Source organism: Spea bombifrons, chromosome 7, assembly GCF_027358695.1.
Source record: "Spea bombifrons isolate aSpeBom1 chromosome 7, aSpeBom1.2.pri, whole genome shotgun sequence".
Taxonomy (NCBI): domain Eukaryota; kingdom Metazoa; phylum Chordata; class Amphibia; order Anura; family Pelobatidae; genus Spea; species Spea bombifrons.
In genome coordinates this window covers 4,563,567-4,576,860 of record NC_071093.1, presented here as the reverse complement: position 1 = coordinate 4,576,860, position 13,294 = coordinate 4,563,567, and the positions used below count along the sequence as shown (strand labels likewise).

Below are 13,294 nucleotides of genomic sequence, written 5' to 3'. Positions count from 1 at the left end.
GATACCTTGCATATAATATAAATACGTTCTGTCTTGGTATAAACATATTGATAAAATCTGATTAAGGATTTGGATTTAGGATTAGGAATCAGAATTAAAGTTGATCTGGAAGGTTGAAGTTCTCCTTAAACAATGAACTGTTTTGTTGTTTTTTTTGCAGCCGGATCCCATGAAGTGACAAAAAAACCCCGCTTAAATTTATTTTACGATGTCCACCCCAATAATAGCGTATTATATAGAAATGATGAATTAGTTGCTAATAAATTTCTTTATTAGGGTTGCATTTGTTTTTTTTTTCGTTCAGGATCCTGTCTGTGAAGAAGGGATTTTTGTCACGCGCGTTCCGACCGCTACGTCCGATCTTTCATCTGAAGTTTTAAGAAACAACAACAAAGATGGCGTGCTCTCCGACTGTTATTCCCCGAGGCAAAATTCAAGACCTGTGTTTTATATATAACCATGTTTTGCCGGAAGGACTCCATGACTTTGTTACAATCCAGACAGGAGGTAAGGCGTGTCTATATTTCCAAATACTCTTCAGGCTTCACATGTCTAAATCTCCGTCATACGCAAACGTTAGCGGCTTCTGCTGAGGAAAAAGGCTCATGTGCTCTTTGGGTTTCTTACTGAAAAAATAATTTAAAAATAAATTACAATAATGACCTTAACAAGATCGTCAGATACATTCTAAGCAGCTAAAAGACAACGAGTCCTTTATTTATACGAGGACCGAAAACGGTTCGGATGAGTTTTTTGTTTTGTTTTCCTTTTTGTAGAAATCAGTTAAAATTTGTAACAATTTTTTTTTGTTTTGTTTTCTTTCCCTCTTTCAACAAATACGAACACGCGATACTCAGCAACCTTCACTTCAGCAAATCTCCCCTCCATCGACATGAAGAACACCGCTTCCGGGACAGGGTGGCGGACATCACACTGACATCACACCCATCGGTCTGATGTCACATGAAGGAGGAATCATCTCCCTTCCCACCATTTGGCTTTTGTTTCACATTTTATTTTCAACACACACTCTGCCACTTAACCCCCCCCCCCGTAAACTCACAGCCGAAAACACACATTTCTCAAATATTAACTCTTTCACTATCGCAATTACACACCTTACATCACACATAAAAAAAGGCATTCGTTAAAATTCTTAATTGTACAAATCCAAACGCGCGAGTCTAGTACTTTACAATAAAAATAAACGTTATGTCACCGTTACAATAAGCTTGGTCGCCAACAGAGTGTCTCGGATTTTAAGCATTTTCCTCTCCCTCCATGTGCAACGAAATCTTATAATATAACTATTTTGTGTTTAATTTGTTATTTTTGGTTCTTTAGAAGTAAACCGGTCCTGTTTTCAATCCAAGACCATAATATATGAGTTTTATACAATAACCAAGGAGCTGACATTTCCAACAGAATTTTACAGTTGGCATAAAACTACGAAGCAAAATTAATTACCCTGAAAATACTTTTCGGCAACATTCTCATCATGTCGTATTTGTGTATGCGTTATTCTGTTAGATGTCTGGAAGTATTTACTTACCAGATTAGGTAGGATAACAGTATAAGGAAAACGATTATGACGAAGCTGCCGGCTGATACCCCATATACCCAAAGCTTTAATCTTCCATCTAAAAACAAAAGGAAACTGTGAATGAAAATATAACCAACATGCCCGGCAGAATTTAAAGAAAAAATGGGAAATGGGGTCATTCTATCCAGAGTTTTTTACATAACCCCCTGTTAGAGTGGCAAATAGGGCAATATAAGTTTTTTTTTATAACAAAATACACATTTTTGGGTCAGATTTTTTACTTAAAAACAGCGATCCATGTGATGCAAATTCTGACAGAGAAAGAGGGGGGTTCACAATGAGGCAAAGAAAAAGTGGGCAAACACAAGGCACCCAGTTGCCTATTAAAGGGACCTTTGGATAATCTTAAAATTTGAGGAGGAAAATAGCAAGATCTGCTATACGAGTGGACGCAGATTGCAAAGCAGCAAAGATTTCATTGGAGCCATCATAATGTGATAAGGGCCATCAGGTTGCCGTTTAATGAAGGAGTGGACTAGCGCCATGAAGCCAGCCGTGCCCCAACGTAATATAATCTAAGCATCGCTGTTGTCGTATAGCTACACTTGGTGTAATAGCTGCTGTATGGCAATAACGTTAGGAGGGATAAACCCTGCAAACATAGCTTTTCCTCCTCGTTAAGCAGATTTCTCGGCCGTAAAAGTACATTATTGCAGCAGCCGCTTAATTATCAAGAGCCGCCTTCAGTTCCGGCACTTGCCTGGGTCAAAGGGTTGGATCGACCAGCCTTTAAAAATGTCTGGGATCTTGGAATTGGTGTGTCGGCTCTTCTCTACAATCTTTTTCACGTCGGCTTTCTTAGATTCGGTGCCTGGGACCTTCAAGCAGTAGTCTAGGTATCCATTAGACCTCATTATCTCTGTGTATCCCTGCTGGCAGCCGCAGACCCCGCTCTGCAAAGGAAACGTCCAGCGTCAACGTGGGAAGGTCCTATAAATATTCTTTCAACGCGTAGAAAGGTATGAAAGAAGTCTACGGACATCTAGGAGCTTGACGAGAGATTACGATGCCCATTCGGTGTGTTATTACTTCATCCCCTTCCATTCAATAAGTGATACGTGCCCTAATATATTCCATTTGCTAACTTCCTATCAGATCACCAGTCAAAATATTTAAAAAGTATTATAAATTAATAATAATAAATAAATAAATAAATAAATAAAAATGATTAAATTAATACGTTAATAAAACTATGTGCCCAAACACCTTCTATTTCGTTCCATAATGGTAGATCAGATCACCAGTCAAAATATTTAAAAAGTATTATAAATAAATAATACTAATAATAAATAAATAAATAATAATAATAATAATAATAATAATAATAAATACATATAAATAAATAATAAGTTAATAAAACTGTCACCTTCTCTTTTGTTCCATAATGGTAGATCAGATCAGCAGTCAAAATATTTAAAAAGTATTAAAAATAAATAAATAATATTAATAATAAATAAATAATATTAATAATAAATAAAAATAAATAAGTAAATAAGACATGCAAAACTATGTGCCCAAACACCTTCTACCCCCAACTAGAAATATACATTTCCCACATACCACAAGTTCAAAAATAAAAAAAAAATAGCGTAGGATGTAAGGGAGCATTTTATGCTTTTATTAAATAATTTAAAAAAAACATGTATTCTACTCAGGTGACGTTCAACATTATTCATGTTTGTTTTTTAATCAACTGGACCTAATTTGTGGAAGAAAGTTTAAGTAAAAGTGCAAAAATTAATTTTTATTTTAAGTTTCTGGACATATTATTCATAAACAATGACAGACTATACAAAAAAAATGAATTTATAGGGATATATGATGGTTACAAATGTAATGATTCAGTATCAGGTTTGGTGATAACTGAAAAGTCCTGTAAACGGCATTAAAGATCCGACAGATTTGATATTTTTGTTACCTGCATACAGTAGGAAAACGGCTTTGTGCACGGCGGGTCGCAGACTCGGACCGAGGCCGGCTGGGACTGGACTGGACACCCCCCTATAAGAAAATATCATAGTTCATATCCAACAAAGTTATTCCATTACCCTACAACACGGAACCGGAAACAGAAGGTGCGTCGGAGGCATGACCTTTTTTTATATTTTTTTAGTCTTTTTTTTCTATTTACATATATTCTAGATACTTTATATATAAGTTTTTATTATTTTTTTAATGCCGGGGTTAGCTGTTTCGTAATACAGTGCTCTATTTGTTTTTTGTTCCCAGGATGCTTTAAAACATTCTCTCGTTTATTTTATACGTGTTTTAGACACGTTTGATATATATATATGCCATCGGCAGCCAATTACTCTGCAAAGCCGTAGGTATTTAATAACAGAATGAATAACAAAAAAAAAAGCGACGCGCGAGAATTCATGGCTTAAATGTCTTCCAACTCTTTACAGAAAAAAAAGATCTCATTAGGAAGGTTTTTCCATATTTTTACCGACCCGTCGCACGCATTCAGCGGGGGCCATATATATATATATATATATATTGCATTCCCGTTGAAGGTTAATGGGTTATTTACGCTGTACCTGTTACATTCATCCCGTCGGAGCGCTGGCACCAGACATCGCGTCTACGGTCCCTCCATGGGCTCATTTTCCACGTGTATCTGAAGCATTTCCCCCCTATAAATAAATACAATTTTTTTTAAAATACTTTTTTACAAAAAACCGCATCTATATAAACACCAATCGTTTGTTTCGAGTCCCTTTACTCGCCAAATCTAGATGGAATTTGTCAGCAACAGAATAATAAATGGGGCAGATTATTGCATCATTTCAGATGAAAAATGAACGTCATTTAAGATTGGGAAATTAGCCAGTTTTTTTTTTGTTTTTTTTTTACTATGCCAGAAGCGGCTTGAAGGTGCGAGGCTTTAACACATTTACAAATTTGATGACACAAGAAGATTCCCAGCTAATTAACGAAACTCCGCGCCAGACCAGACATGCCTTTCAAAAATCTTCCAAAAATGCTTTATTTTGTACACGTTGTAATGTGCCAGTGACTCTACTTTTGTATTATTTTGGAGTTTTTTTTCTTTGGCGGGGGTGGTGGTCACACATTTCGTTGTAAAAAACACAATAAAACCTAACAACTCTTAAAAAATCATACAAAGCCAGCTGGTAGTCATCCTATAGGCAAAAATATGTTTTTTTGTCTCAATAAAGTAAAAACGTTGGAAACTATATAGGCCATTTGGCAACTGTTGTCACGTTCTAATAATCTAATAAAAGAAAATTAAAAAAAAATTGTATACTATGGTTGTAAATGTGTGTTATTTCCTCCTTAGGTTTTTAGGAGGGAAAGCAAAAAAAGTTGATGGTCATTAATATTTAAAACCGATCACATGGATAAAACATATAATAAGATAGGATTCCATTAAATAATGGAGACTTAGTTTTTGTTTTTAGCTGATGTTTAGAAGCAATGACGTATTTATCATTTTAGGCTTGACCCAGGGCAGGACCGCCATCAGCCCTTTCCACCGCAGTCTTTGCCACCTATTAAGGGAGCTCAGTGCCCTGGAACAGGAGCATTTGCCGGTTGTGTCGGATCGGCATGGTCCTCCATATTATAAATGGGGTGGTCAGGGACATCAGGGTCATTGTTTTATTGACAGGGCATCTTGTTTTAATGGCATGGGGGCTGCCAGCCTCCCCAGATGGCTTGACTTTTCCATGCATAAGGTATAGGTAATTTTTCATGACTTCTGGAACATCACCTTATTGAACTATACATTATGCAGGGCCAGCTCCGTCGTTTTGGCAGAAGAACCAATACCGACGTGGCCCTTCCCTTAACAATAAAGTGGACTTTTGCCCGACTAGCTGGTCATTGCCAACCTATATATCTGATAAGAATTAAGGCTAACAAAGGAGGTTCAAATCCTGATTTCCCTGCCCCCGAAATAATGAATGACATGCGGTTTCCGACTAAAGAGGACACATTATTCATATAAACATTTATTCCCTGCCAGCGACATGTTCTCCCCTCCCCGATACACATTTTTCACTGTAGTGTGGTTTTTGTTAATAATCCTTTAACAGAAATTAACCTGCACATGGCCGTGTTTCTACGACCGGCTTTGGACAGGTCTCCTGGTTCTCTAGAGACTGAATAATAAATGTTCGCGATCTCGACTGGCGACCAACCGTTTCGAAATTTCTTCCATCAATGCAGCTCAATTCACACAAGCTCCACCGGGACCAGTCTGACAGGTGGCAGTCACCTGTAAGAGAGAGGCTTGGCGGAGTTATACAAATCATTCCACGGCGTCATTTAATGGACGATATCCAAAGGAAATATTTCGGGCAGCTATCTGTGTGTTTTACCGGCTCATTTATTGGCAGATTATAGACCCAAAAGCACCATGAACTCAATCATCAACATGGCGGTTGCCACCTATTTTGGGGCATAAATTCTTGGACATCATTTCAAACCAAAATTACTAACTTCTGTTCCCTGTGTGAGCATAATAACTGGGTTCTGTATAAAAACAAGCACTGTGTATTGGCAATTTGCAAATATTCTAAAAAAAAAACATTTTTCAAATTACATTTTTTCCATTTGTTTTCAAGATTAAAGAATGTGAGCGTTTCTAAGGACTCGTAGCAACCAAACTGCAAAATGTATATTTTTGAAAAAAAAAATGCTCTACATGGTTATTTTGGCGTCCACCCAACGAAGATTGGCATTTGCCAAACATTTGTATCAAATTTGCGATTCAGACAGATAATTGAGCAGGTGGAACCTTGAAAAATGTGGTTTTTAATTTCAAAATGTTGGTAAGAAGGCATCACCGTCACCCTTCATATCTTGGATTCGAGTCTAGATGTCAGCTTTTCTTTTTTCCAAGAACCTTCTCAGAATGAAAGTTCTAACGCATATTAGAAGAAGATAATTAATTGTGCCCCCGTCAAACCGAGATACTTTTTTCTCTAAATATTTACTGGGAACGATAATCTAAGCTAATGTAAAATGTAATTTTTATCTGTCCCCAAGTAATAAAGTGCATTTTCTTTACGTCCAAGCCTAATGATGTTTAATATCTGTGTAATGATGCATCTGGGATGTGCGTATAAAAAAAATCTTGCATTTCAGTGCAGAATGATGTTTGCTTTATAAAGCACAAAGGCGGAAATTAATTATAACAAAAAAATAAAATAAAAAAGTTTTAACCCGGTTTTAATAGCTGTCTCTCTCCCTCTCTCCCTCTCGCTCTCCCTCTCTCTCTCTCTCTCCTTCTCTCCCTCTCTCTCTCTCTCTCTCTCTCCCTCTCTCTCTCCCTCTCTCTCTCTCTCTCTCCCTCTCTCTCCCTCTCTCTCCCTCTCGCTCTCCCTCTCTCTCTCTCTCTCTCTCCTTCTCTCCCTCTCTCTCTCTCTCTCTCTCTCCCTCTCTCTCTCTCCCTCTCTCTCTCTCTCTCTCTCTCCCTCTCTCTCCCTCTCTCTCCCTCTCTCTCCCTCTCTCTCTCTCATGGGAAATAAAGACACAGTAATGCTATTTTTTAAGCTTTACTTTAAACAATTAAATTATTATTTTTTTTAGCTACGTAAGCCGTGTTTCAATAAGCAATAAAACTCATCTCGGGACAATACCTTCGGCCTTAACGTTGACCCTTCATGACTTTGTAGCGATTTACTGTCTTTCATAAATGCAACATTCTAACTGTTTCATCATTTGTCTGTTTGCATTCTTGTTCTCAGCAAAACTATAGCAATAAAGTCTAGGGTGACTATAACAAAAACGATGACTTTTCTCCTTGAAGCAGCTAAAGGGCAGTGGTTGCCGAGAGATGCCCTCTCCCGTTGGGCAAAAGAAGAATACTTCCATGCAAAGGACTATCGTATTTACTATGATATTTACCTGGACAAGGCACATTGCAAAGTAGTTTGAACTGATCTTCGGCTGAAGGCATGTCTCCGCACAGCCGCGGCTCTACCGGTTTTCTGGCCGCGGATGGCGAAGCATCGTGCACCACGCATGTGAGGTTGCGAGTCTTGAAACCTTCCCCACATTGGCCATTCTAAAACGTAGAAGAGAAAAGGCAAATAGTAAAGGCCAGGTGCCCAGAGACAATCTCTGGTCTACGGGAACCAGGGACAGATTATCCTGTCGGGTGATCGGGCTCGTTGATGCACCCCTGTTTAGTGAGCCGATTACAAGGGAGATCTCTGATATCTTAAGCCAGTCCGATTACAATATGGAGGACCATGCTGAGCCGGCACAGCCTTGATAGCTTTTTTTTTGATAGCAGCACAGGGGACGGCTGGGGGGCAGTTGTACTTCATCTTTCTTTTTTTAGGACCAGGTTACATAAAAAGAAACTATCCATGATGGTCATCTGCTCGCTGTGTCCAGACCACCAAGTCAAGCCTTTGGTCTCAATCGATCCTTGAGTTTTGGCTACTCCGCTCAGGAAGGGCTGACACAACCTATATATATCCACAATTTCCACCACAACACAATATCCACAACTAGAAAGGGCCGTTAGGATTTATCTACTTTTAGTAAGGACAACTTCTTATCAAATTGAGCTGAACTGCATTGGATCTTCGGGATCAAATCTGCTAAGAGATCATGTCTGGTTCAGCTGCAGAGTCAAAGAGAGCTATAACGGAGCCAACAATTATAGCGGATCATTTAGAATAAAATGTTACCGGATCAGCTTTTATGCAGAATAGTATTTGATATTTGTAAATCTAGTTGTCAGTCTGGCATACCATTTGTGTCTTTGATTAGAGGTATGGAAGACCATGGTCTTTGGGAGTAGGCAAAACGCTAGGCGCATGTTATGAAGCTTTATCTTCCAGACAATCACAGGATTCTTTCTGAGCATAATGGGAATTGTAGTCCAGCATCTAGAGAGCTGCTCATTTCCTACACCCGTATCGCTAGTAGCCTAAGCTACATAGTAACAAAAATGACATATTATAATACCTACTAGAAATGTAAATGTGCAAGTTATTCCATAATGCATATTTCATTCTCCGGTCTCCATAGACAGGTGTGTGTGAAGGTTCATTTTAACACAAAAAGCCAAGAGGGGTCTTATTTTCGGTTCTCCAGTAAAAAAAAAAATGTCATCCATATACTGTACATTAGCATCAGTCATGTATAGCATTAACGATCTACTGCAGCGGAATAATATTGACTTTTCACAGTTTCTGGTGAAATGTAAAATGTCACATTCATTCACCTTCATTATTCTGATAGGTGTCAGAACAAAATGAATAAGATTCCTGTTTTAGGAGCACGGAATGCTGTGCGCGAGGAGCTGGACAAATATAACAAAATTACATCTCATTACAGAATTTGGACACGAGGCGCCGGAAATATATTATACTTACCCCTCGGTACAATGACCGCTGATATCCCGGGAAAAAGGTTTTACTTAAAAAATGACAAGCTTTGTAGGAGGGAACAGAAAATAACTATGGAATGCGGTAAAAATGGGCAGAAAGTGTATAGAGTTTGGTCAACTTGATTGGAGCCAAGGTAGCAATGGGCAGGGATACCATTTATCTTCTTTCCTTAGCTTTCTATAGTATCCCAAAAAAAAATCTAGGAACATACCTTATCTGCTTGATGGGTAATCCAGCCTTGAGTGATGGCGAAGGTCTTATATTTAGGCAAAACAGGCAGACCAGAGAGATGAGGGTCATTGTCTGGCCATACCAGTCAAGCCCAATGGCTTCTCCATGCGCCTGGTTATGATTATAGGAAGGCTAGATACATAAAAACATGAACAAGAATTCATGTCTATAACCAGGGGAAATTCCAAGGAAGGAGACGTGTCTTCTTTTACTATATTCTAGGAACATTCCTTGGCCCCTTAGGCGTTTAACCTGCCTGGGTAAAGAAGGGTGATCGCCCCATGCCCAATGCCTCATCCTACATAACATGGAACCTACCCTGCTTGCAAAACCCTAGTGACATTAAATCGCTCGTAGGGTTATTTCTTGGAAACCGTCATTACATGAAGTTTACCCAGACTCGGGTCAAACAATTTCCCAGCGGTCTCTGGGATCAGCAGCCCTGACCCATCATAATGTGATGATGTTGTAGATGTTCTGCTATAACATTTTACTGACCTCCTTAAACAAACCATGACTTTTTTTTGGTCTGCCTTTGAAAACGCGCACAAGCCATTACAATACGAGGACAATTTAACAAAAAAAAAAATAACAGACTCCTTGTATAAAATTAATTTGATGCTCTTTTTTTAAACGAGGTTCATTATTTTCATAACTCAAAAGGCAGAACACAAAAGTGCTCTTTTTTTCAACGGCAGGAGCCAATTAATTAAAGTCTAGTTAGCATTTTGTTAATTTTTAGAGAATTTCAGATGGCTAAATCTTCAGTGGGAGATAGTGATTGCACTGCACAAACCCATGAAACATGAAGGGTTAATGGGTCTTCATTCTGAATACCGGGGAGTTGACTAAGCACCACAATGGACCTGCCAATGGAGGTCACTATAAGCAGAAGGTTGAGGACATTCTACTGGGTGATTGTTAAGGAAACGGAACATTGGGATTGCTTGTTCCTGGGAAGGCAATGTTGGGTGGTAAAAGGCTTTATGGAGGACATTCCACTATAAAACCAATGACTTCCACAAGCCGTGAAGAGGACATGAGTGTCTAGGAACGTCATCCATGACGAGAAGACAACACAGAGGATTCATAGATTGTAGTTCCAGAGGATTGAAGAAGTTAAGATGTTGGCAGCATGCGGTATTGTTATAAATAGGGGGCTATAGTCAGGAGAAGATAATACTATCAGCATGGGAGAGAATTATCCAGATTTCTAGAAACGAGAAATTGGGCAAGGCTAGTTTCAGATCTGACCGTTCTCACATTACATGAGATTCAAAGTAAGGGAAAGTAAAGTATAAAACTGATTCCATTACAAACTAAACATCCAAGAGTCTGCCTCTTTGATAAAGAAATCTTTCTCATTTTGTGAGACATTGTATTCTAGAGATGCTTTAAAGCTATATGCAAATTCCTGCCAGAAAGTGCATTATAATTCCTCTGTGTGTTGGAAATATTGATTTCCTTGGTCTATTGGACTCTGAAAACAGAAATGATGGTGGCACTAATTAAATAGAGCCCCGCATTTATCTTCTGCAACAGTGTGCAGTTTATAATTGTTATATTAATTATAAATCTCGAGATTAATTGGGAACATCTTGTAAGAATTCCACACGCTGCTTAAGCGTTAGTGACATTTACTTAGCAACGCTCTCATCGGAAGCCGGTGAAGGTCAAACCGCAAACGGGGCTGTATCATGACACGAACAAGTGATTTATTGAGAGTAAAAGCAAATAAATGTATACAAGTCAATTACAACACCGAGGGTCAAAACAGACAAACTGAAAGACTAATTATGTGATGTCGTGCTCTGATGAGCAGAGTGCGCTTTTATCACCGTTAATGACTGTATCATGATGGGATTCTTACCAGGACACAATAAAGGTTGATTAATTAAAAAAAAAAACACAAAAAGGGCGTAAATGCATTTGCTTTTTTATTTTAATAAAACGCAGCTTGAAAGATCATTGTCTTGAAAAAGATGTTTTGGTCCCCAATCCTGACTGTTCCATGGAAGAACTTTCTGAATTGATACAAATGTAACTAAAGATTCGAACCGGCACATCTTGAAACCTAACAATTATATATATCAAATATGTCTACTTTAGGATAGCTTTATTCTCACTTATTCTTGGATTCTGTTACACGTCTACTAGAAGACTACTCAAGAAATCTGCGTCTCCCAAGAATATTATTTTGTCACATTATCCGTCATTCCTTCAACCTTCAACTTCACATCATGCCCTCTTCTTCTAAGCTATTCTAAGAAAAAACGCTTCCAATTTCAACTGTACTTACTCACCTAATATATCTGATGAGTTCCATTATGTGTCCATTCTCTTTTTTTTTGAAGATTTTCCCCGGTATGTTTTATTGAGAAGAATGGGCGCTCTATGAACATACTCATATCATTGAATTATTTGTATTTATTCATTTCACAAGAGCCAAAGTCAACCAAGGTTGGGTTAAACCATTAGAAATGTGAAGAGCTTTCTGGAGTCAGCTTCAAAAACATCTAGAGGTTCTTATCTCCTGGAAAGTTACCTCGTTTGAGATGTGTTGTTTAGTTCAGAAATCATTTTAAATCTTAAAAACCCCTAAACCCACTGAAAACAATGCATTTTGTCATTAAGGGGTTAACGTTAATACTTTACGTACCTCAATCATGCAGCTGGACCATTCTCCGAAGCTCCATGTGTAGCAAGGGTAAATCGGGCAGCTTTTGTACTGGTTGAGCTGTGTCGGACATGGTCTTCCATTGTTGAGCGCTTGCACGACAATTTGCCGCGAACGTACCATCTGCCCTATAAGATTTTAAGGAATAAATATTATTTATGAGGCGCTGCGACTTTGGCAACTATGTACAAACTTAGATTTCAATTTCCATCGCAGGAAAAAAGGTATTATTGATTATTTTAATGAATGCAAAAGAATGGATAAACCCTTTATGAGCGTCTGATTGAATTTCTTTAAGATTCCTCACTAATCCGCAGCCGAGATGCTGTTGTCCGGTAACCGAGAGCGCTTAAACCTCGGGAAATAAAGACGGAAGCAATCCCCATAGACGTGACTGGAAATAAAATATTCGGTTTTTTTTCCACTGTGTACATTTTCTGGGTTTAAATGACTTCCGCCGAGAGATCTCCCTGCAGGGATATAGATTGCTTTGGCTTCTTAAAGGGGCATTAGCCATGCGCGCTGTTTATGCGCGGATCCTATTATTAAAACACAAATGTCAGGTGTAAATAATAAATGAACGGTGCTTACAAGAACATAGATAAAGAGCGGTAGGGATACAAAGTGCAAGTTATAAATAGAACCTGCAGAAATTTAGTTCGGAATACCGAAACGAGAAAATGCTTCCGTTCTCTAACTGTGGGCTGATCGGCAGCGCTCTTTAAAGACCCAAGAGAGGAATAATTCTCCACTCGAGCATAAACCCCAGCGCCGTACACAGTAATGCCGCTCAGCATTGACAAAAACCTGGTTTTATCTCGTGTTGTTCTGGTATCTGATACCAGTAATAAAAAAATAGCGTGCGTTCCCCATTACCAAAATAGAGGGGCAGTGAAATACTCAAAAGTATCGGGACGCCTGGCCATTACACCAATTTACATAATTTCCATATTCCACCAAGAACATTCTGAAATCCCACCCCAATGGAAGCGGACCATGAGACAAAACTGATAGGGTCTTCTTGACCCAAACGTAAAGGAGTAAGAGGGGTAACGCCTCATCACAAACACCTAACTAGGTCTCATTGCCTTTCAAACATATTGAATTCCAGGCGATATCCCAGTTGTCATCAGAAACTCAAGAAATGTTGGCAGTGCTAAATTCTAAGCATACATAGTATGCATTTTAACCCGTTTGGGTTTAAATCACACATGTGATAAACTGACTATCTCATAGCATTGACTACTTACCCCCAATGCCACATGTCTGGGAACAGGGGGACCAAGGAGACCACGGTGAAAGACGACAGTCAATTGCGCATTCCACCAGGCAACGCATGCTCATTTTTAAAGGATGTTCCAGTTTGACCTACAAAGCAGACAAATCCAAACAAACAGCAGGCCAAAG

The 13,294-nt window shown here is 38.7% G+C and overlaps 1 protein-coding gene across 1 annotated transcript in view; it reads right to left on the bottom strand.

The window, feature by feature from the left end:
- Window positions 1-264: 264 nt before the first annotated feature.
- THSD7B (thrombospondin type 1 domain containing 7B) overlaps window positions 265-13,294 on the bottom strand; it is a 97,455-nt gene continuing 84,425 nt past the window's right edge. The window contains exons 20-28 of the mRNA XM_053470839.1: window positions 13,138-13,255; window positions 11,870-12,015; window positions 7,481-7,640; window positions 5,673-5,846; window positions 4,144-4,239; window positions 3,522-3,604; window positions 2,304-2,496; window positions 1,553-1,640; window positions 265-626 (exon numbers count right to left, since the gene is read on the bottom strand). Coding sequence (XP_053326814.1) covers window positions 545-626; window positions 1,553-1,640; window positions 2,304-2,496; window positions 3,522-3,604; window positions 4,144-4,239; window positions 5,673-5,846; window positions 7,481-7,640; window positions 11,870-12,015; window positions 13,138-13,255 — 1,140 coding nt within the window. The 3' untranslated portion in view covers window positions 265-544. The remainder of the gene's footprint in view (window positions 627-1,552; window positions 1,641-2,303; window positions 2,497-3,521; window positions 3,605-4,143; window positions 4,240-5,672; window positions 5,847-7,480; window positions 7,641-11,869; window positions 12,016-13,137; window positions 13,256-13,294) is intronic.